Source organism: Chionomys nivalis, chromosome 3 (assembly GCF_950005125.1).
Source record: "Chionomys nivalis chromosome 3, mChiNiv1.1, whole genome shotgun sequence".
Lineage (NCBI taxonomy): Eukaryota > Metazoa > Chordata > Mammalia > Rodentia > Cricetidae > Chionomys > Chionomys nivalis.
The window spans coordinates 4,889,505-4,914,043 of record NC_080088.1 but is presented as its reverse complement, the minus strand read 5'-3'; the positions used below and the strand labels follow the sequence as shown (position 1 = coordinate 4,914,043).

The 24,539-nt window shown below is 45.5% G+C and overlaps 1 protein-coding gene across 3 annotated transcripts in view; it reads right to left on the bottom strand.

Annotated features, from left to right (window-relative positions):
• Positions 1-23,239, bottom strand: part of Setd4 (SET domain containing 4) — a 30,232-nt gene extending 6,993 nt beyond the window's left edge. The window contains exons 1-6 of one of the 3 annotated variants that reach the window (XM_057764775.1): positions 23,168-23,239; positions 20,471-20,567; positions 17,944-18,039; positions 14,995-15,032; positions 4,235-4,323; positions 933-1,362 (exon numbers count right to left, since the gene is read on the bottom strand). In XM_057764775.1, coding sequence (XP_057620758.1) covers positions 933-1,362; positions 4,235-4,323; positions 14,995-15,032; positions 17,944-18,039; positions 20,471-20,537 — 720 coding nt within the window. In that variant the 5' untranslated portion in view covers positions 20,538-20,567; positions 23,168-23,239. Of the gene's footprint in view, positions 1-932; positions 1,363-4,234; positions 4,324-14,994; positions 15,033-17,943; positions 18,040-20,470; positions 20,568-22,788; positions 23,123-23,167 lie in introns of those variants that run through there. The other 2 variants (XM_057764774.1, XM_057764773.1) reach the window with 2 other exon arrangements.
• Between the last annotated feature and the right edge of the window lie 1,300 nt (positions 23,240-24,539).

Below are 24,539 nucleotides of genomic sequence, written 5' to 3'. Positions count from 1 at the left end.
TGATCGTCTAGAAAAATCACTGAAGTGCAAACGCCCACAAACACGCCAATAAGATCAAAGCGAAGCGGCTGGGGACTGAGCCCCTATGTCCAGCATCCTATGGCCTTTCACCTAACACTGGACTCGCGTGCTGGAGACTGTGGGAAATGCCTCCTAGGGCCAAGAAGACAAGCAGGACACTGCTGTGTGAAATGACAAGGTGACACTGATCTCTTCCTAGGAAACAGCAAAGGTGCAGATCCCAAACCCTAAATAGGTTTCAGGAGAGCTGACGGAGCACTTCCTCTCGGCCCTCCAAACCTGGCCTTCCTCTGCTAGCCTTTCTCCCAGCATGCCATGCAAACACTCCAGTGTGTCCAGTGAGGAAAGGGCTGAGGGAGAGGGCATCGTGGCTATCACTAGGAGTTCTTTCATGGCCCGCAGACTCCTGTTCACACAGGTTCTCATCTGCTCCATAATCAAGCCTTGTCCAGGCCACTGAGGCTTCAAAGAGGAACAACAGAAGGCCGTCCTTCGAGGAGTCCATCGAGGAGGCACAGACAATCCCCAGTCAGAACAAAGACACACGGGCAGACAGCTACACCACCAAGTGTAAAAGGGGTAGGGCAGGAAGGAAAGCTAGACAGCACCCCGGTCCTGAAGGGCAGGAAGGAAAGCTAGACAGCACTCCGGTCCTGAAGGCTGGGAAGGAAAGACAGTCTGGGCTGAAAGGCCCAGGGGCTCAGCACAGGGCCCTGCAGGCCTGGAGAGCAGTACAGTACAAACCCAGAGATGCTTGCTAGAATTGCATCAGGGCCGGGAACAAAATGTGGCTGCAGAAAGATTGGTCCAACACGGTTACCTGAAGCAGCTTACACCTTCACTACTTCATTCTCGACTCCACATGTTGAAATTCCAAAACAACAGGACACGTGTCCATGCCAGCTTCTCACCTGGACATGCGGGCTGTGGTTGAGCAGATCCAGGTAGGGAGCGAGCGCGCACGTGTCTGGCTCCACAGAAAGGCAGTCCTGCCTCGCGGACCGCAGGTACACAGCTCTGGTGTTCACAGTGCACCAGGCCCACAGGAAGGCACTGTAGCTGAAAACGCTGTCCACAGACTCCACAAACAGAGGCTGCAGGGAGGCGAAGAAGGCTCTGGAGGAAGCAAACAAGTCCTGCACGTGGGCTCTCTGTTCCTCCGCCTTTGTCCTTAAAGGTTTGGGCAGAAGATCTACCACTTCCGGCTCCCAGCAGACCGGGCAGGTGTACGAAGCGGGTAAAATGTCCAGGTAAGACTTCCAGAGGGACTGATCACCTGCGTGCTTCTCTGAGACTAAAAATGTGCACAGGGCCAGCAGAGGAGATGGAGGAGGCTTCCACCTTGTAAAATGAAGACAAATCGAAGGAATTAAAGTGTAGCCTCAGCCAAACAGTTTGGTTTGCTTCAGAGGGAATGTGCTCAAGTTGTCGACGCTCTACCCAAGACAGAGGCATCTTTCCTGTGGCTGTGCCTGTCCAGCACACCCAACACGGTCTATGTTCCCTCCAGCACACCCAACACGGTCTATGTTCTCTCCAGCACACCCAACACGGTCTATGTTCTCTCCAGCACACCCAACACGGTCTATGTTCTCTCCAGCACCCAACACGGTCTATGTTCTCTCCAGCACACCCAACACGGTCTATGTTCTCTCCAGCACACCCAACACGGTCTATGTTCTCTCTCTAGAGCACCCAACACGGTCTATGTTCCCTCCACCACATCCAACACGGTCTATGTTCTCTCCAGCACACCCAACACGGTCTATGTTCTCTCCAGCACACCCAACACGGTCTATGTTCTCTCCAGCACACCCAACACGGTCTATGTTCTCTCCAGCACACCCAACACGGTCTATGTTCTCTCCAGCACACCCAACATGGTCTATGTTCTCTCTCTAGAGCACCCAACACGGTCTATGTTCTCTCCAGCACACCCAACACGGTCTATGTTCCCTCCACAACATCCAACACGGTCTATGTTCTCTCCAGCACACCCAACACGGTCTATGTTCCCTCCAGCACCCAACACGGTCTATGTTCTCTCCAGCACACCCAACACGGTCTATGTTCTCTCCAGCACCCCCAACATGGTCTATGTTCCCTCCAGCACATCCAACACGGTCTATGTTCTCTCCAGCACACCCAACACGGTCTATGTTCTCTCCAGCACACCCAACACGGTCTATGTTCTCTTTCCCACCAATGCCATTTCTGTGGTTAGTAGGTAAGAGTCGTTTTGCAAAAAATAAAGAAAGAAAGAAAGAGAAAGAAAGAAAGAAAGAAAGAAAGAAAGAAAGAAAGAAAGAAAGAAAGAAAGAAAGAAATCTTCTTTCCAGCCTGGTTTTCCTGGTGAGAGCTTTTTTCTTTCTTTCTCCCTATCCCTCCTTTTTTTCTGAGACAGGGTTTCTCTGTGTAGCTCTAGCTGTCCTGGAACTCACTCTATAGGCTGGACAATGATGTGGGATGCCCCTCTGTATGTTGTGAATATGTTTTATTACCATTGGTTAATAAAGAAGCTGCTTTGGCCTATGGCAGGGCAAAATATAGCAAGGTGGGAAAGTCAAACTGAATACAGGAAGAAAGAAGGTGGAGTTGAGGGATACAGCAGCTGTTAGACAAGCAAGATGTGAGGTAACAAGCCATGAGCCTGGTAGTAAAAAGTATAGAATAATAGAAAGGGGTAAATTTAAGTTGTAAGAGTTGGTTAATAATAAGCCTGAGCTAACAGACCAAACAGTATGTAATTAATATTAATTAATATTAAGTGGTTATTTTAGGAGTGGCTGCAGGACCAGGTGGGATGAAAACCTTCCAGTTACAGGCTTCAAACTCACAGAGATCCGCCTGCCTCTGCCTCCCAAGGGCTGGAATTAAAGGCATGCCCCACCACCATACAGCTGAAACTTTCTCTATAAGCTCCTGGGTTTCACCTTGTAAAGACATATACTACAGGGAGGGTGAGGGGTAGAAAGATCCAGAGATGCAGCATCCAACCCAGTGAACACTGGCTCACGGAACTATTTGATTTAAATTATTTATAGTTAAGCAGTGCTTAAGAGTCATTTAATAAAACAAGCCACATTCCAGTTACTCAGCAGGCATTTGTGATTCACATCTTGGATAATGCAAAACAAAGCATCTCCACCACCGCTGGAGTTCTACTGGGCAATGCCGACCAGACAGAAACTGTCCGCCCATTAGACACTTTGAGCTTCTGTCCTAAACTTATGGGTTCTAATACAAATTATGTAGCTGCATCTGAATAATTACTCACAAATCAGCCACTATGGCGTACACAGGCTTCACAATGCTATCATTCCCCTTTGAAGTCCAGATTCCCACGTCACCCACTTCTTTTGCAACCTCTGAGTGATTCAGAAAATAAGGATTCAGAGCACCCTTGCCTCTACACAGGCCCATAAAGAATGGGGGTGGGGACTTGGGTTATATAACAGCACAATCTTTGGTTGAACCCTCAAAATGTAGAAATCACTTCTGCTGAGGTTCTCACTCTGTGCTCAAGATGCCCCCAAACCAAAGCTCATCACCATGTGCCCAGAACAAGGATCTCAACCTACACTGCCTGATCACCTTCACCCCTAACTAAAGCCAACTCCTTCCTAACATCAAATCCTACATTGCCTCTCCTTCATCCCTAAGTCCAGTTCCTCCCTAATGCCAAATCCCACACTGCCTGCTCTCCTTCATCCCTAACTAAAGCCAACTCCTCCCCAGTGCCAAATCCCACACTGCCTGCTCTCCTTCATCCCTAACTAAAGCCAACTCTTCCCTAAGGCCAAATCCGTTCACAGCTGAAGAAGTCAAGCAGGTACAATAGGGTCAACCAAGACAGGGAAGAAGCATCTGTAAGATGCATCATGTACACCATTCCATTTCATGTTCACTTCTTAGTAAATAAGGACAGGGTTCACACCCACACCCCAGGCAGCCTACTGAAGACCTTAGAAACACAGTTCCCAGTGAACTGAGAGCAAACCTAGAAGAGAATAAATCTTTCAAATCACACCAAGTGTTTCTAGGCTGGACAAGAACTGGGTCCTCATGCCGTGTCAGTAATGGCACATCTGCCAATGGCAGAAACTCTCAAGGAACTGTTCACACTGGCACCAGGTGTGCAAGGGTCACTAACTTCTTGATATAGGGCCCTACGGAGCTTCGAATCAGACCAGCTGTGCAAGTGGTCACTTACTTCTTGATGTAGGGGCCTACGGAGCTTCGAATCACGGTGTCCGTGGTGAGCAGACAGCTCTCAGGCAATGAAATAATCATCTGTCCCTCCTTGCCAAAGAGAAAGTAGAGTTTAGGACACCTCAGCTTTGCAAACACAGAATGGCATTGTAGTGGGGAGCTGCGGGCCTCTTCCCACAGCCCGGCTCATGGTTGCCTGGCTAGCTTATGCCCCAAAATAAAGACACACAAAATCTATTCTTTTATACACTGCTTGGCCCATTTCTGTTCATGTATGTAGCACCCCAAGGTGCGCTTACCGGGAAGATTCTAGCCTACGTCCATCCTGGGTCAGAGCTTCATCGTGTCTGCTCTGGAGAAGAGAGCATGGCGTCTGTCTCTCAGAGGAGCTGCCCTGCATCTGAGCTCACTTCCTCTTCCTCCCAGCATTCTATTCTGTTTACTCCACCTATCTAAATTCTGCCCTATCAGGTGGGCCAAGGCAGTTTCTTTATTAGCCAATGACCTTCCTCCATCATTTCCCCTTTTTCTGTTTAAACAAAAAGGAAAGGCTCTAACATAGCAAAATTACATATAGCAAAACAGTTATCAAGTAAGAATTACAGTTACAATATTTACATCTATTTTATCTTTATCATAACTAAAGAAAACTATAACTATCTATTCTTCAACTCTACCAAAGACTCCAGAAGGATATAATATTACCTAAGCAAACAAGAAATAAGCAACTTCTAAACTCTAGAAATGACAGAGACATCTCGCTGCCTTGACAGTCACCCAAAGTTTCTCTGTACCGTTGGGGCATCCATCTTCGGCCTAAAGGCCCATAGTTTCCAGCACACATTTCCATGAAGCAGGAAATTTCAAAGTCAGTTCAGTCACTATCTGCTGTGTCCTGCAGAATGTCTCGCAGACTCCTTCATGAATCAGGAACCCCGAATGATCATCTCACCTTTAGGCAAGTTCAGTAGTCCTCTCTCTGTGGGTTCTCTGTGTCCAGTTTATGCAACAGTCCAGGCAAGAGCAATTTCTTGCCCAAATGGCTATCAAACTCCATAAGGTGCCTCTTCGATGCCCATCTTCTGCTTGAAGTAGATTGGTGCTGCCAGGAGCAGAGTGTCTCATTGTCATGAAAACCCTAAGTTATTAAAACATTTAAAATACCATATTCTCTAGCCTTTAAAAGATATGATGAATGCCTATCTGAAATATATGCATGCACATCTAGAAAATCTAACATGACTACAAACTTGACTATTATTGATAATTATTCATTAACAACTTATATACATAACATTTTTAAATGAGCTACACAATCACAATACCTTAATCAATATCAGAAATATATATACATATAACAAAATTGACCTTAAATTTATATCAACAAAGCAAAATTTATATCAATGTAAATTATTCGTATCTATATCATTTCCCCCTTTAAATGTAAAAGAACATTTATAAACAATATATGGGAACATGGGCGCAGTTTTTTCTCTCCAAACTGCTTCCTGCTGAATGGGGGCGCTGTTATTCAGATCTTTCATGGAGTAACCTGTGTGCCAGGGTCATCTCAGTTGGCAGTTGAGTGAAGTAATTTTCTGAAGGTGTTCACAGCAACCTTTCAGGAGGGCGTGGTCTATCATACCATATTGGAATAGAAAAAATCGACAGGGTCTCATCCTCTGTGAAAACAAAAGAAGAAACTCTTTTCCAAAGTATCATATCCTTAGATCCAAATTCTGAAGTCAAGGTATTTTGAAAATATCTATCTTGGATTAGTTCAGCAGCATTTATAAACAAATATCTTTTAGCATCTGTTGCTCCTTCCTCAGCATTAAAACAATTCAAAGAGAGCATAATAGCATACAGTATCAAGATTCTCTGTGTATTTTCCATCTTTGTGCAGCTTTATTTTAACTCTATTTTGTTTACTTTTACTTTTGTTTTATATTCTCTGTATATATTTGTCCTGGAATAACTCTGTAGACCAGACTGTCCTTGAACTCTCAGAGATCCTTCTGTCTCTGCCTTCCAGGCATTGGGATTAAAGGCGTGTGCTACCACACCTTGAAGTCACAGAGGTAAATTTCCCTCTTGCCTCCCAAGTGTTGGGATTAAAGGTGTGTACTACCACACCCAACTACTCTCTTTCTTCCTTATTTTACTTTTAAGAACTTTAATTTTCAGCCTGTATATATTTTTAAACACACTGTAAATCATTTAAAGTTTTCTTTGTCTTTGCATCTCTCTTTACTGTATCTCTTTTTCTGACCACATGAGCCTTTAAATTACTGAGCAATATGGGTAGGATTAAAGCCGTGGCTTTGCCAGCTAAATCCAGTCCATTCCTTAGCTTTCCAGCCTCATGGCAGAGGTACCGGCTGTAGCCATGTTTATCACAACTCTGTGGCGTTTCAAGGTCTTTGCCAACAAGCAAACTGCAGCATTACATCCACAGACAACAATCAAGTTAAGAATTTTCTTAACGCTAATGAGAAAGGAACGACAGCAGCAGAAAGACATTGGATAATAGAAAAGTCTGCTGAACTAAATCAACCAATTTATTTCAAAGATGTGCTGACCTCTCAATGGAAGCCAGGAGATGTGCTACGTTGGGGAAGGGGTTTTGCTCTTGTTTCCACAGGAGAAGAAAAATTGTGGATACCATCAAAATTAATAAAGGTTCGATTTGAAGAGGAGAAACCTCTTGGAAAGGAGAAATGACAACTCATCCACAATGATGATATTCCTACAGGTGGTAAGAAAAACATATAGAATGGGGGCAGGGTTCTGTTCTTATCTCCACAGGAAAACACTCATCTTTGAAAAATTCAAGGGATCCTGGATGTTTGGATACTGACAGATGGAAAAATACTTGCCCAATAGGAACTATCAATAAAACTGAATAAGTTGTGTAAGTAAAATATACTAAACCATATTTCTAAATTTATAGAGCTGGTTTTGAAGTTGGACTCTGGCTCAGTCCCTCTCCAATTCCAAGCCTGTTGGTAAGAGAAAAACCCAGAGTTTCTGGAGTTTCTGTCTCATGTCAAGAGCCATGATAGGGGACAGAAAGAAATACGAGTTTAGAAAACATCTTTGCTTTTCTTCATATCTATCATACTTTTCATTGAATATATCTATCATGCCTTTCATTGAATATATATATATATATATATATATATATATATATGTCTATATGATTAATGTTTAAGTTTTTCACAATGAACAATGAGTTTTTCCTGAAGTGACACTTGAAGTTTCCAGGAAGAAGATGGGGCCCCATAACAACGACTCCACCTGGTTGATATGACGTCATGATACTGATAGCGCTACTACAAGACCTGTTTTGGGTACCAGATGCACAAGACGATCCCAACTTGGTTAGCTGAAATGGTGCACCTCTTATACAACATTCTGGCCAGACCTGCACAAAATACTCAGAGACTATTTGCAATTTTAAAAGACATCGATCTTGAAATCTAACCATCATTTTACTTTCACAGGATCCCCCAGAAAGAACGTCGCCCCCATGACAGCTGGAAGTAACTCTAGAGGACGACGTCCCCTCTCCCAGTAAAGTTTGCCCTTGGGTTTAGGGACATCATTTAGGGGTTGATTATAAATTGGTATATGGTTGAGGGTTGGGGAAGGAATTTTATAATAAGCTCAGGGATCATTTAAAAAAAAAAAAAAAGAGGGATAATAGATTGGTACTTGTTGGTACTTGTGAGTTATTGTTTTGAGACAAATGTATTGGTATCGATTCTTATATATTGATACAAAGTGAAATTATATTGACTATTGTATGCATGCATGTTTCTACCTCTGTTTAAAAACATTTTTTATGTATTGACATATATTGTATTGATATATATTGTATATATTTACCATATTGCAGTGTACATTTCTACCTCTGATTAAGATACTTACATATTGCTTGTGTATTGATATACATTTACCATACTGCAATGTATATTTGTACATTGTTTATATTTGGAGGTCATTGTCCTCATTTGTTTCACAGTTGTTTATTGTCTTAGTCTTTAAGTTAGATAGGTATTGAGAATTATATAGATCAATAGTATTCTAAGTTTGTCATTTATAATTAGACTAATCAGGTTCTTTAGATACATAGAGATTATACTCAGTATAGATAGATAATCTTCAACCTCTTCAAAGAGCTGTAGAAAATGGCCTTTAATCTAACTCAGAGTTTTGTGGTAGTGAGACACAATTGCTCCTGGCAACACCACTCTATTCCCGAGAGAATGTTGAGCACCAAAGACACTCCACCTGGAGCCTTTCTTCTTGGCTGAACTGGCCTTTGGGTAAAGAAATGCCCATACCTCAACCACTGACAGAAATACAGAGTATCTGTGAATGGAAAAAACAGGACTGTCATATCCTGCCAAGACAGGGTAAGATAGTTTTGACAAGTTTCTTGCCTTTGAAAATGGTGTGTCAGTTATGTTAGGCCTTAGCCAAAGTTGGTTGCTTCAACGCTACAAACGTGACCTTGGGTGATTGCCCAGGTAGCTAGTTGTCTCTGTGATTTGTTGCATGTTTTAGAAGTTGTTTGATTGCACTTCCTAATTACTCAGGTAACATTATTTCCCTTCTCAGATCTTCGATGGGGTTGAAGACTATATAAATGTAGTTACTTTCGACTCATAACTTAGCCAAGCTATTTATCATATAAGACCTAAGCTAGTTAGAATAGGATATTTGTACTTATTGTATATAATTTCATAGTAGGTTTAGAACTCTCTTACTTAAATAAAAGGGGGAGGTGTTGCGGGAGGTCCTTCCGCTCCTCCAGCCAATAGCCGCCAAGATACCAGCCCATTGGGGCGTGGTATCTTTCCCTTTAAAAAAAGCGGCCACTTCCCTCCTCTCTCTCTTTACTTCCTGCTCCGGTTCCGGCGACTAGACTTCTTCCCAATTGCGTGCGCAGAGGGCTGTTGTCTGGGACGGTGATCTGTAAGTTTATTCCCCTTTAAATAAATACCACCCTATTAATCACAATTACAAACTGGTGTGGGATTGTTTATGACTTGCGCCTTCATGGCATTTTTACATATCAAGAGCCCCCCAGAGTGCAAACAGAGCAGGCCTGGCTCGCAATGAGAGAAGCCCAGACTATATTAGGGCCATTCCTATGCTAGACTCTGTGGAAGTAAAATCTTTGCTTTACCAAGACAATCAATGATAATTAGCTTGGCTTAAAAATTAGCTGTGATTAACAAGAGACCAGCATCACTGAAATAAACCTGGGGAGTACTTCCTCAGCATCAGTACATAGAGGCTGTGGTCCTGTGTGGAGAATCCTTCAGACGGCACTGGTTTGAAGGCAGGAAGGGATCACGAAGAGCTAAGGCTCAGCACTATGAGATCCATGAAAGGTCACCGATGAAGGTGCAGCCTCTGCTGCAATAGAAACATCATGACTGAAGAGGCCATGAAGAGAAGTTGAGGTCTGGCAATGTCAGAAGCCAGGAGAGGTCATTGGTAGAGATACGGCCTCAACTTCAGTGGACACTCCAGCATATTAGAGAGCCAGGAGAAGGAGATGACGACCGAGGACAGCAGCAGGTGCAGAGTGAAGCTGGCCTCAGCCTACAAAACAAGCTGCTATGGAAGGCAAAGCCCAGAAGATATGAGTGAGCCCCAGGCCAGACAATGAGCTACACAATCCCGGGATGCAATGCTGGGCTCTGATTGAGCATGGCTGTTTTTAAGCCTTGGTTCTTCCCTTTTGGACTTAGGAAGTGTTGTGCTTTGCTGTCCCTTTAAGGGACAAGCCACGCCCACTCTGACCTGCCCACGCCATCTGACCTCTGACCTGCCCGCGCCATCTTGTCTCTCTCTCTTCTGTTTCTTTGGCGGCGTACGCACGCGCGTTTTCTCTGACTCTTTCCCTCTTTTTCTCTTTCTCTTCTCCCTCTCTCCCTCTCTCCCTCTCTCCCCCTTTCTCTCTCTCTCTCTCTCTCTCTCTCTCTCTCTCTCTCTCTCTCTCTCTCCCCCTCCCTCCCTTTCTCCCCTTTTAATAAATGCTTTTAGGGCTACTTTCTGTGTCCATGGGTCTGCTCACAACCACCACGCATTGGGAATTCTGCCGCATGGCTTCCCTCTGCCGCCGCTCGGGTGCCGGACCCTGGAGCCGGCACCCGGCACCGCTGGGGACCCGCCAGAGCTTGCTGCTCCGTGAGCCCCCCCGGGGGACTCCCCCACATTGTTTTAGGAATAAGAGGAAGTATTTAATTTTTTTCCTCTAAGTTCCAAGAATTTTGTTTATTGTAACAAATATTTTCATGGCTCAGAATTTCTTTGAAACAAATAAAACTAAAACAGCCAGAATAAAGTATTTTTAAAAATAAAAGAATTCAAACCACCAAAAGATACATCTTATATAATAATAAACAAAATATAAAAATGGAAGCCAACTGAGAAAGACAACTAGGTAACAGATATAAGAACTTCTGACTTTGCCTGTGTGACTTCTCTTTTCATTGCTGTACACCTGAAACAGGTCTGATGAGAATTAGAACAGTCTTGCAGGACTTACTTAGGCATTAAAGAAAATTAATGAAATGTGTTTAAATATTTTAGAAATAATATTAACAAAAATATCTCCCTATACTTTGTCTTGTCTGCACATGGCTAGCACAGCTTCCCCTGACAGCACACTTCCACTTTACCACAGTGTGATCTACAGTAGGAGCGTTACCCACAGGAAAGAAAGAATTGAACATGGTGGATAAAGAACTGCGATTCATTAATTCGAATCACACATGATCGGCGGCCTGTACTTTGATAGTCCGCTTCTTCTCGAGCCTCACTTTCAGATCATATTCTATTCAGTGATGTTTCTTACGAACACAAGAAGGCTCCACTCCTGTAAACACTTGTATCAACAGCTATTTCCTTGAATGGATCTGCTTCATGAAGAAGGCTGCCCCAGCGAAGAGGCATGTCTCGCCTAGCATGTCCAGGCCCCAGAAGAAACCCTATTGTCTTCTGTGAAAAGACAGGAATACCAAGAAATCCAGAAGATTTGTTTATCTATTTACTTACATAGCTCTCTATGTGGCTAGCCCTGACTAGCCTGGAACTCACTCTGTAGACTAGACTGGCCTTGAATTCAGAGATTTGCCTGCCTCTGCTTCCATTAAGGTGAGGGCCGCCAAGCCTGCCCTTAAAGCTTCCTGAATTTGCCATTATAAACACTATCATCCCCCACAGAAAGCAGTATGAACTAGGAATGTCCTCAGCTCCTTGGAGCTCACGGGATGTGTGCTGTCTTTGGCAGGCTATACTCTTTACGAATGTGCAACTCTGAACAATGTTCTTGTGTGTCTCTCACACCCGCATACAAAGCAGCAGCTTCTCATGGATGAGCCAAGGATAACACTTGCTCATTTCACAGCATCTGTCCTTGGAACTCTTCAGGGTGTTAGCACTTGCACAAGGCACAATATTAGGGCTGAGGCATAAGGTTTGTGACCAATGGGAAGTTCTGAAGAACTTGCCTCTCCTAATCACAAGCTGTCGGGCTCCCTATCTCCTGGCTCTCCAGAAGAGCAGTGGAAGAAGAGTTTGTGCCTGACCAATGGGAAGATGACTGGAGAAGCCTTTGCTTCTGCTCAGCTCCTGTGTCCAGAGCTGCAAGGCATCCTGAAACAGGGAGCAGAATGGGCTAGTGACAGTGTATCCATAGCTTCTTCTCCAATATTGCTTCATATCATGTGTATCCCGGGACCTCAGCAGTGTCCGTGTTGAAACAGCAGACCAGGGAGATTGGACACCTGTAGGTGTCATGTCTAATAAATGTTAAATCTCATTAAGCTGTCAACTGGCTCGTGGGAAGCAGCTGCATCTAACAAAAGGCTCTGCATCACAGACCCCGTCATCAAGGCCTGTACCTGACCAGGAATGGTAACATTCCCTCCCGCTTCAGTCAAAATCTTCTCACATTGGCCAAAGAACCTCTCTAGTTTGTCCTTAATTCTTGGAGGGCCACACTCCCGACTGTGACATCAGACGACAGCAGCCCCAAGAAGAGGTGCTGACATGGTCCCTGCAGAAGGCAGAGCTACAGTGCAGACGTACTGAGGGGTGGGAGCCACAGCAGGCCATGAGGTCTGGGAGGAGGACTGCTAGGCCCAGTGCCAGCTGTCACCTGGTCCTGCTGTCCTTCTCCACCAGCTGTCCATCCCTCCAGTCCTCTTACCACAAGGACTACTCATCCAGCTTGGTGCCCAGCCCACTCCTGTCTCTGTAGCTGTCTCAGCTTGTGGGCTTGCTTCACTGTGGGGTACCAGAGTGCACAGTGGATGAGGGTGACCATCAACTTCGGGTCAGCCAAGATTCCAAAGGGTAAGGGCCATCACAGCATAGAAGTGACATCTCTGTAGAGGGTCTCGTTGCCCAGGGTAAAAGCTAAAGGCCTGGGTCCCTGCACCTAGGAGAAATCAGGCCATGGAGGAGGAGAGCAGCCAAGGTCCAGAGGCAGCTGGGGGAGGAGGGAAGGCAGAGTACCTGACGGTGCTATTTTAACCAGTCCTTGATTTTTCCAAGGCTGTGACTCTGCCTGTCACTCTACGGTTTATACTACGGCATTACCATGGGATTTTGGAGAGAAACAAGAACAGAGGAGCTATGATTTAATGATGGCATATTTTTGTATCAGGGTGACAAAGGGTTCGACTATACTGGTTAGCTTTTGTCAACTTGAAATGAACTAGAGTTACATGGGAGAGGAGGCCTGAACTGAGAGATCGCCTGCTGTGGGCTGGCCTGTGGGCACCTCTGTAGGGCATTCTCTTCATTAATGACTGATGTGAGGGCACGTCCTACTGTGGGGGATGCGGCCCCGGGCAGGTGGTCCCGTACTGTACAAGAAAGCAGGTGGAACAAGCCATGAAAAGCAAGACAGGAAGTGGTTCCCCTGGTCTCTGTTTCAGTCCCTGCCTTCAGGTTCCAGCCAGAGGCCCTACCCTGACCTCCCTCGAGGATGTACTATTAACTCATTCCTCAAGCTGCTTCAGTGTTTATCACAAAAAAAAAAAAAAAAAAACTTGAGCAGACTCATTATAAAATATGTATAATATATAATGCACCAAATATACATTCAGGATCTGTACCTTCCACTGCATATAACATACATCTCTACTTTCAAAAAGTTTCATAAAAACACATATCTTAAAGTGCCTGTGCCCAAGTACCGCAGCATACACCGGGAACCCCAGCACTGCAGAGGTGGGAGCAGAAAGATGGAGCATTTGCAACCGGCCAGAGTTACATGCTCAACTCCAGCCAAGTTGGGCTACGTACAAAAACCTACCTCAAAAACTGGAAGGAGAACAGCCAGTGTGGCTGTGACTTCACAGTCTAGGGGAGGTCCCCCCCAGCACGGCTGCACATGCCAGCTACGGCTCTCGGTCCTAGTGACAGCCTCGGAAATAGAATACTCGAGGAGAGCACTTGCCACACAAGCCTGGTGTGAACTCAGCCCCAGAGCCCGTGTAAAAGAGGACGGAGAGAACCAGCTCCAGAGCTGTCCTGTTCCACACATACACAGTGCCGTGTGATCACACACACGCACGTCAAGAAAACACACGCAAATAATCTTTATTTTAAAGTGGTTTAAGTAATAAAAAGTAGAAATACTGCGCCCTAGTGTGGCTCTACTCATGAGTACTGGACTACACATTTAAAAACAATAAAAGAAAACAAAACAGCATTATAAAATTACAGCACAGAAATGTACATTCTTTTGGCTGAACACACATACAGGACTAAGCTGAGATAAATTAAGGAATTTAAAAATAAACTTAGGGACTTGGCTGTAGCTTGGTGGCAGAATGTGTGTTTAGCCTGTGTAAGACCCAAGGTACAAACACCAGCACAAAAACATTTTGATAAACAAATTTATGTGATTTAAAAATAAATAAATTGATCTGTAACTATTGAGAAAAATGTATAGTGGATAGTACTTTTAAATAGCACAAAAAAAGAAAGAAAGAAAAGAAAAAGGGGACCACAGAGATAAGTTACATCATCAAAGTCATTTTCCAGGCAAGGAAACATAAGCTGGAGGCCTGAGCCATGCTGTGGGACTCCCAGCATGTTCCTGCTCCACGTGTTCCTGCTCTCCGGCACAGCACACATGCCAGACAAGAGCAGCCCACACCACCATCACAGACCCCATCAAAGCTCTAACATGCTGCGGTACACTCAGTGCCCTACCCGGGCTGTCTCTTCCTCCTAAGCGTTCACTCAGAGAGCACAGGGCCAGGGAAAAGACAGCAGGCCTTCATACCTTGGCAGCCCCTGGGGCTGGACCATCCTCAAAGGGAAGGGCAGGAAACCCACACTCCTACCTATCCCCTCCTGCAGTTCAAACTCAGAGCGACAAGACTGAAGGTCGTGGTCCTGAGGACAGATCATCTGTCCCCTCTATACCTGTTTAAATGACAACAAACCACTCTCAATGCTGTGTCAGCAGAAGGACTTGGATGTCTGTCTTTACACAGCAAACCAGGCTTCCTTGGCATAATCCTAACCAACATATCTATTGGTTAAGTAAGCGATATGGCTGCACAGGAGAAGCACATTTGATTCCCTTCACGTGAGCAACATGCATGCACATACATACACACACATACATGCGCACACATACACACACACACACAAACACACACACACGCTCAAAGCAGAGTCAATCTTGAACCTCCGGGGTAAAGAAGCCATTCTCACCTGCAGTGATGTTCTGCTCATCAGCCCTCTTCCTGTTCCTAGAAGAATCAAAACATGGAGGGGTAAATCCTACTGTATCTTAAGAGATCTTGGGGGCCCCCTTCAGGACTGAAAAAAGGTCCTAACAGTGCCATGCTGCAGGTGGGTCTCTTGGCTTTCCCTCCCAGGAAAGATGGGATCAGGAACTGTTCTAGAACATAACCTGGCCTCTCTGTGGGTTTGTGTTCCTGGAACAGCAAAACTGGGTTCTAAGTCAAGATCTAAGGACCTTGACACAGGGACAATGCTGACACTTTCCAGGAAGAGCTACAACCTAAGAAAGTGACTCAGTGACCAGGCTTTGACATACAAACACAAGAGTTAAACGTCCCGTCCTTGGCTGAAAATGTAGTTCACACCAGCGGAGACATTGACCAAAGACGGTCCTGCGAATGTTGTCAAGAACAAAATGGAGGCGTTTGTGTCAAACCCTGACAGGGAAGTCAGAGAGAGTCAAAAAGGGAGACGCTTCATACTTAATTGTCTTACAATAGGAACTAGCACAAAATATTCTGCTCAACTCTAACTTTACATAGTCGTCATGAGAAGACACCTGCCCAGCAGTCAGTGTCTGACCCTAGACTCGCACTGCCCTTGGGATTCTGTGGCTGTGGACAACTGTTTCAGAATAACTACGTAACCCTTCCAGTTTACCTTAAGCCCTCCCCGCTTTTGCCTCCCTGAATGCATCCACAGTTCACTATGGCAAACATCCAGCTCTATAACCTGCAAGTGACAATTATCCTCTGTGTTGCTATTCAGACTGGCAGCTCGAATCTTCCAGAGCCACCATGTGTAAATGACCCACAGGGAGTACCATCATGCGTACCTCTCAGCTGGGGCCACATGGGAAATCATTCACCCTGGGAGGTAGAAGAAGCTAACGAGCGGCCAGAGGGAAAGTCCGGTAGCATGTGCTTTTAGCGCTATGGTCGAGCGTGTGAAGAACAATGGGTCTCAACTGCAGGACTGTCTCTGCTACCCCAGACCCGAGTCCTCCCAAAGGGCACACTGTCTGCTCTGCAGATGCCGCCCACCCATGTCCATAGGGCATCGCCCAACTTCCAAGAAACAGATCCAAACTAATGCCAACTTAGCCTCCACAAGAAGCTATCAAATTCCAGAGAACGGTAACCTGCTTCGGTTCAGATGACCGTGGGAGCAGACAGAGTGCTCCTCCAACATGAGAGAAGAGACCCAAACTGCCTGAGGGACAGTATTTGCTGAGGGTCACACCAAGGGTCCCTCCCCTGGAGCCACACCACGGCACAGAACAAGCACCTCAAGTGTGGTTGGAGCACGCCTCACCCTCAGATAACTGCACCCTTCCTGGGCCTGGGACAATCCCACCCCCCTACACGGTTCCCCAAACACTACCAAACCTCAAGGAATACGGCTAGGCAGTCCTACGCTCAGAACACAAATGTCGTGCCTTTGAGGACTCAGCCCAGGTCTTTCCTTCAGGCTGAGGTTCCAGGAACACCCAAACTTCTAACTTGACAGTCTCAAGTTTTCTCATTTCAAGGCTGACGGCTTTGTGTTGGCTCATCAATAAGGAAGCTTGTGCCTGGGTGAGGCAAATTCTCCTCCCAGCAGTCATCAGCTCTCCGTCTAGGGGTGGGACCCACAAAGTGTCCCTCTCCCACATTATCATGCCCATTGCTACTGCCATCCTTCCGGTCTTGTGTGTGCAGTCATTTCCACGAGAGACTGTTTCACAGCACAGCAGACGTCCTGGCTTCTAGCTCTTACACACGTTCTTCCTCAGAGATGTTCCCCGAGCTCCAGACACAGACACTGTGATGTAGATGTGTCTGCTGGGGCTGGGTTCCCATGATCTCTGCAGTGCGTCCAGTTGTGGTCTCTGTGGCGGTCTGCCCTAAAGAGAGGCTTCATCCATGACAGGTGGTAGCCACACTTATATCTGAGGCTTTGAAGATAGGAACCATTGTTTACCTTTCTGGGCCTGGGTTACCTCACACAGTGTGATCTTTTCTAGGTCCATCCATTTCCCTACAATCTCACGCTTTCCTTCTTCTGTACAGTTGAACAGAACTCCACTGAGCACACCGCCATTCTGACTACTCGTTCATCCGCTGAAGACACTCAGGCCACTTCCATTTCCTGGCTATTGTGGACAGAGCAGCAATGAACATGGCTGAACAAGAATCTGTTGAGCCCTTGGGACATATGCCAAGGAGTGGATATAGCTCCGTCATATGGTAGATTCACCTTTCAGTTTTCTTAAGGATTCTCCATACTGGTATCTGGAGTAGAAGATCCATCTGCCTTCCTGCCGGCAGTGAATGGGGCATCTTTCTCCACAGCCAGCAGCGTGTGCTGCCAGGTGTTTTGTTGACATCAGCCATTCTGACCAGGGTGAGACGAAATCTCAAGGTTGTTTAATTAGGGTTCCCCAAGTGCCAAGGAAAGTGAGCACTGTGAGGTGTTCAGGTCACCGGTCCTGTCAGTCAGGTGGGCTCTTTAAAGACATATCTAACGCTGCCCTCCCACAAGTGCCAAGACTTTATGTCTTCACATGTCCCTATTCATGGCTACATCTACTTTTCCTTTTCTTTTTTCTTAAATTTGAGAGAAGATCTCATTGTATAGCCCAGGCTGGCCTCAAACTCACAGAGATCTGCCTGCCTCTGCCTCCTGAGTGCTGGGATTAAAGGCGTGTACCACAGCTGGCCTCATGGCTTCATCTTTCTTACTTTTATTATTCTCCATCTTCAAATGTAAGTTTTCTTCCTCATCTATCATTCCCTTCCACAGAAAAGCAGGGTAAAGCACAAACAAAAGGCAAAGCCCAAATACAGCAATAGATATGCTTCCGGAAATGACAGAGCCACTGCAGGAACCAGTCCTGCCTCCCCACCCCGTCCCCGCCTTCCACACGACTCTCACCTGGAAAGCAGGCAGGTACTAAGCCTGTGTCTTCAAACTTCCTATCTTTCAGCCATCTTTTCAGCTGTATAAACTCAGGTCTGTGGCTCTCGTTCACTGTCAGGAGAGGCAGGGACACACCACCATTAACAGCGTTGTATCAGACAGGCACATCACAAAGGGAATGAATCTCGCAAAAGATGAAAATGATACACACTAAACAGAAAAGTCACTTGCTATACGATTATTTCAATGCATGCACAAAAATATTTGATAAAAATCTAACATCAGTCTGGTAAAAATCACCAGCTAATGAAGACAGAAGGAAATTCCCAAGCCCAGATAAATAACATACAACAAAAACACTGGTAGGGATGAGATAACAGGGCAGGGGCTATGGCCCCGGGTAGAACTTCTGCTCTGCACTTAAAGTCCTGGCTCCATTCCCAGCACCACCATGCAGCTGCCACACTAACAGGGAAATGTAAGGAGTCTGTCTCTGCCCGGCGAGCCAGCTCCCAAACAATAACACTAAAAGTTACCGCAGAAGCCCGGCCTATAGCTCAGGCTTGTTCCTAACTTGCTCTCAAGCTGAAATTAACCTGTTTCTATTCATCTACATTTCACCATGTGGCTTTTTACATCTCTTTCACTCTGTATGTCCAACTCCTTCCATGTCTCATTGGCATCTCCTCTGCATCTCAATGATCTCCCCCTACTTCCTCTCTCTGTGCCTGGAAGTCCCACCTACACCTCCTGCCTAGCTATGGCCCCTTCAGCTCTTTATTAAACCAATCACAGCAATGTATCTCCACACAGTGTACAAATAGCCTACAATAGTGAGAAGTGACCTCCTGTAAGATAAGGAACAAGAAAAAGATAGGCATCTCTCATTTTCCCTCAAAAAGATAAAAGCTATTTAACCAGTGTAATAAGGCAAAATAAATAAAAGAACCAAATTGGGGGGAAAAAACAAAATTTTCAGAATGCATAAGCATAATCATGGAATATCTAAGAATATCAAAACAACATGAGTTTAGCAAAGTTGTAAGATAAAAATTAATACATAAAAAATTAATTATATTTACATATATTAGTAATAACTAAAAAAATCAAATTCCAAAAATGCTACTAAAATATAAATTTTGGATTGGAGGGGGTTTGCTTTTTGTTTTTTGGTTTTTTTTGAGACAGGGTTTCTCTGTGTAGCCCAAACTGTCCTGGATCTCAGTCTGTAGACCAGGCTAGCATCAAACTCTAGAGAACCTGCCTCTGCCTCCCAAGTGCTGGGATTAAAGGTATGCACCACCACTGCCTGACAAAATATGAATTTCTTAATAGATCCAAATATATGTTTGTATAGATAACATCAAAAGCTATAAAATTCTGCTGAAAACAAGTAAAAGGTACATAATAAACATGACTTTTAGATTTTATGTTTCTTTTAGTTATATACTGAAGATCTCGTGAAAGCTGGAAATGCACTCTAAAGCGAACAACCAGGGTTAGAAGACACAGCGTGCGCTGGAGAGATGGCTCAGTGGTTAAGAAGTCACAGAGAGGATCTTCATAATGGTGGCTTTATGAGAGGGGACTGAGGATGTATCTCAGTGGTACAGCATGCACTTATACCTGAAGACATATATCTGATGGCCAGCACCCCTTTCCAAAAAAAGTAGGAAGAAGGAAGAACACAGATGTCCTCAGCACACGAGGACACAGTGAGAAACAAGCTAGCTACTTTCCAGGAACCAAGTTATCCAGAACCTTGATGCCACATTTCCCAGCCTCTACTACAAGCTATTCTGCTTAATTTACTCAGTCTCAGAGAGAGAGAGAAATATATGCTGTGGTAGCTTGTATGTAATTTGCCCCCATAAGGAGAGGCACTATTAGGAGGTGTGCTTTTATTGAGGTGGGTATGGCCTTGTTGAAGGAAGTGTGTCATTGTGGGGGCAGGCTTTGAGGTTTCCTATGACCAAGATGCCGCCCAGTACCTGAGTCTACTTCCTGCTGCCTTCTGATCAAGAGATAGTCAGCACCATGTCTGCCTGTACACTGCATGCCATGGCGATGAAGACTTGCATCTCTGAACTGTAAGTCGCCACCTCAATTAAATGTTTTCTTTCTAAGAGTTGAGGTGGTCATAGTGTCTCTTCACAGCAATAGAAACCCTAACTAAAACAGAAATTGGTACCAGTATTGCTGCGATAGGCCTGACCATGCTTTTGCTTGCAGGACTTTTGACTTTGGTACTTTGGGTTAGGAAAGCAGTGGAATGCTTTAATCACTGCTTAATAATTCATATGAGTAAGAACAGGGAAGACAGTGGTGCTAAGCGTTACTTGAACTGCTGGGGGCTGGCTCAAGAGATTTCAGAGGAGAAGAATTTTAGTATGTTTAGAGATCGTTGTTGTGATATTTTGGTGAAGAATGTGCCTGAGGTTAAAGTGAAAAGTTTTGGATTAATTCTGTGTGAGCAGACCCTCGTCCACACAGGGCTCTCCCACGAGAACACTGTGAGCACACAGGACCCCTCCCCAGTCACCTCCTCTGGAGTCACAGCACCGTCTTCGCCTTCTGACTCTCCCCGTTCTTCCTCTTCGCTTCTGCATATTAGAACGAGAGCCCCTGTGTCGCTCAACCTAAAATAGGGAGAGTCTCAGCCTTACTCACTAGGTGGATGAGCGAATATACAAATACACATTTTGGTGAATGTTTTCATTTTTTAAAAAATCCTTTTCTTAAAAGCTTTGTACACCAAAACTTTTACCAAGTGATAAATCAGGATCCCTGCAGTAACCAATACCTATAATGGGTCCTCTAAACCTGTGGGTCACATGGGTCTCAACTATGGAGGTCACAGAGGTCCCACATCATAGAACCTGCACATCAGATATTTATAGTACGATTCATAACAGTAGTAAAATTACAGTTATGATGTAGTATGGCACAAATTCTAAGATGTATTAATATAAAAACTCGGAGTCAGACCGAGGGGTTAATGCTGGAAGATCAGAGAAGTACAGCAATCAGCCACTAGAGTTCTTACCTCTACCACTGCTCAGACCAAAGGAGCGATCCTATCCTCAGACGTTCCTTAGACTGACTACTTCAGACTGTAGCCTCAGACTGCATCTCTGAGCTCCAGTCTCTTCCTGCCTTATATTCCTCTCTTCACCCAGCCACATCACTCCTATCTCTATCCCCCTAGTGCTGGGATTAAAAGTGTGGGATCCCAAGTGCTGAGATCAAAGGTGTGAGCTCTGTTTCTCTTTGAGACTGGATTCAATCTAGTGTATCCCAAGATGGCCTTGAACTCACAGAGATCCCTCAGCCTCTCTCTCCTGAGTACTGGGATTAAAGGTGTGAGCCACCACCGCCTGGCCTCTAGGGGCTTAGCTCTGCATTCTGATCTTCAGGCAAGCTTTTTTTTTTTTTTTTTTTTTGTTAAAACACAAAATATCACTACAACATAGCAGTGAGATAATTTTATGGCAGAGGTCACCACAACATTAGGAACAAGGGCAGCAGCATTAGGAAGGTTAAGACCTCTGCTCTAAAAAGAGGAAACAAAACCATCTGGAGGTCCTGTGACTAGATTCTCACAGTTGACTTCCTAGACGTAGCCTTTGGTGCCTTTCACAGTTCAGTGCCAGCTAACGTTGATGCCAGCAGCACTCAAGGTCACACAGGAACTAGAGACAGGGCTCAGTGCATACGTGCATAGCACACTGTGAAGGCAGAACATCCACACATATAAAATAACAATAAATAAATACCAAAAATACACAGCCCTTGAGGCACCCATCAGCTCAAACGTCTTAGAAAAAAGAAATAAACCCCCATCAGTGTCAACTGAATTTTTAGACAGTAGGGTCTAGGAATAAATATTAGATAAACATTAGAGAGAAAACGAAAACCAAGGTAGGAACACAACCAAAGATGAGCAGGAGACAAAAGAATGACTACTGCTTTCTACATTAGTCTCCCGAAAGCTTTCCGAAAAGGGAAAATCCGGGGAACACAGACAATAGAGTGGGGATCAACTGTAGGAATTAACAGAAACTAATGTAAGCATTTTTGGAAGATATACGCTAAGACGTAAAACTAAGCAAGAAATAGTGAGGAAAAATAAAGTTGAAGTCGGGCATTGGTGGCACATGCCTTTAATCCCAGCACTTGGGGGAGCAGAGGCAGGCAGATCTCTGTGAGTTCAAAGCCAGCCTGGAGTTAGTTCCCGAACAAACTCCAAAGCTACACAGAGAAACCCTGTCTCGAAAAAACAAAATAATAATAATAAAAAAATTCAAGAAAATTCTAAATTAAAAGATGGGGGCAGCTAGAGAGATGGCTCAGTGGTTGAGAGCTCCTGCTGCTCCTACAGAAGAGCCGGGTTCAGTCCCTAGTGCCCAAGAGTAATCCCAGTCCTAGGGGAGCTGGTGTCCTCTTCTGGCCTCCACACGCACTGCACGAACGTGGTACACAGACACATGTAGGTAAAACACCTTTATACACAAGATAAACACCTTTATACACAAGATGAGATAGATCCGCTTGGGGGCCTGCCTCTGAGGAGACACACAGAGAGAGAGAGACAGAGACAGGGACACACGGGGGGGGGGGGGAGGAAGAGTGTAACTCTATAGCCAAACGACCTAAAGAACACTATCTGAAAATCTGAAAGCTTTTTCTATTTCACGCCCGTACAGGTGCATACTAAAGCGGCATAAGTCATTTACACATATTTGACATGTTATACCCATGCAAAATGACTTCAAAATCTGCTTCTTAAAAAAGAAAGAAAAAATGCCAGGGCAGAAATGAACCTCCAGGTCAGCCGCGCAGGAAGCGTTAATAATCTACCTCGGCAGGAACACTGGACGTGCAGGCCTGGTTGCCGCCGGTGCCCAGATGTGAGTGCACAGGGAGGTGCAGTTCCACCGTAAGCCCTGCACCCTGCTTCCCACCAGCACCCCAGTGATGGTCACGCGCCAAAGCACAGTCCCAGCGGACCCCCATCAATCACTGCACGTCGTCCACACAGGCAAACAGACTGGGGACAGACGACCTTTCATTCTGCGCTTGCACAGGGCTCGATCCTGTCCTGACTTCCGGTCGGGGAGAGGTTGCAGGCCGGACCAGGAAGTTGAGGTCAGGATCCGCACAGAACTCGGGAAGTCCAACCGAACCCCGCTGCCGTTCCCCAGGCAACGCCGGGCCAACCCGGAAGTCCTCCGCTCACCTGGTGAATCGCGCGTGGCGCGTGGAGACGCAGACGACGCGCTCAGCTGTGGAGGAAGCGGCTGCGTGTCGCGAGCCTGCGCCTCTGCTGCGCACGCGCAGTTCCCCAGCCGCCGCTCCCCCCCCCCCCCCCCCCCCGCAGCCCTGCACCAGGCTGGCTTACCTGGCTACCACCTTGCCCTGCCCTCCCTCTGCCAGGACCCGGGCACACCATTTTCCCAGGCAGCTATCCCCTCATCCACCTCTGGGTACGCATTAGTCTTTTCCCGAGGCTGTTACGGGAATTGTTAGGGTCAAAGTATAAGGAAAAAGTAAGAAGCTCGTAGGGAGAAATAAAAGATGAGAACGCAGATGTCCTCAAAAAGCAAGGAGCAAGCTTTAGTCAATGCCAGGGAAGGGGTGTTTCTAGCTCTGGCCATTTGTGCATGATCGGGGCACAGAACTCGGTCAAAGACCAGAGGTCCCATGCTTTAGGCTGGGAATTTTGTAGTTAAGGATGTGGAAGGGAGAAAGGGAGTTTCCTAAGGGCAGAATGAGAACTACAGGGGCAGTTGCCTTTGCAACCTCTGGGTGACTGGAGTAGGTATCAGCTGATTTGGGTTATTTTTTGTTTTTGTTTTTTGTTTTTTGGGGTTTTTTTGTTTTGTTTTGTTTGGACAATCACTGAAGAACTGTTTGAGTTCAATTTCAGGAATTTCGCTGTTGGGGACGGGGGGCGTTACAGACCCATTTTTTTATACAAAGGATTGGGGAGACTTCTCTGGCTATCTCCTCTTGACAAGGGGTATCATTTTAGAAGTTTTTCAGTCTGGGGTGACTCTAAAAGACACACTGTTTTTAATTTGATTTGCATGATGGACTAATTTCTGTCCAAAGACCCAAGAGAAATTTCTGTTTTTTAAGAAAAGTTTAAAAGACAAGGCAAAAACATAAGGACAGGGAGGATTAAGAGGAAGTCAAAAGGTTACAGGAGGAGCAGGATGGCAGGGACCAGGAGCCCATTCAGAGAAGAGACTGTGGTTGGGTTGCTAAGACCTGATCGTGGAGCTACTGGGCCCCGTACTGAGCCATCTTTGACTTGGCGTAAAAAGAGGAGTGTTTCTTTTTTTTTTTTTTTTTTTTTTTTTTTTTTGGTTTTTCGAGACAGGGTTTCTCTGTGGTTTTGGAGCCTGTCCTGGAACTAGCTCTTGTAGACCAGGCTGGTCTCGAACTCACAGAGATCCGCCTGCCTCTGCCTCCCAAGTGCTGGGATTAAAGGCGTGCGCCACCACGCCCGGCAGAGAGGAGTGTTTCTAGAGGAGAATGCAGACCCTTCTGTGGGACTCCGTAAGGAATTCTACTCCATCACCGAGGCCAGAGTCAAGTTTATCTTG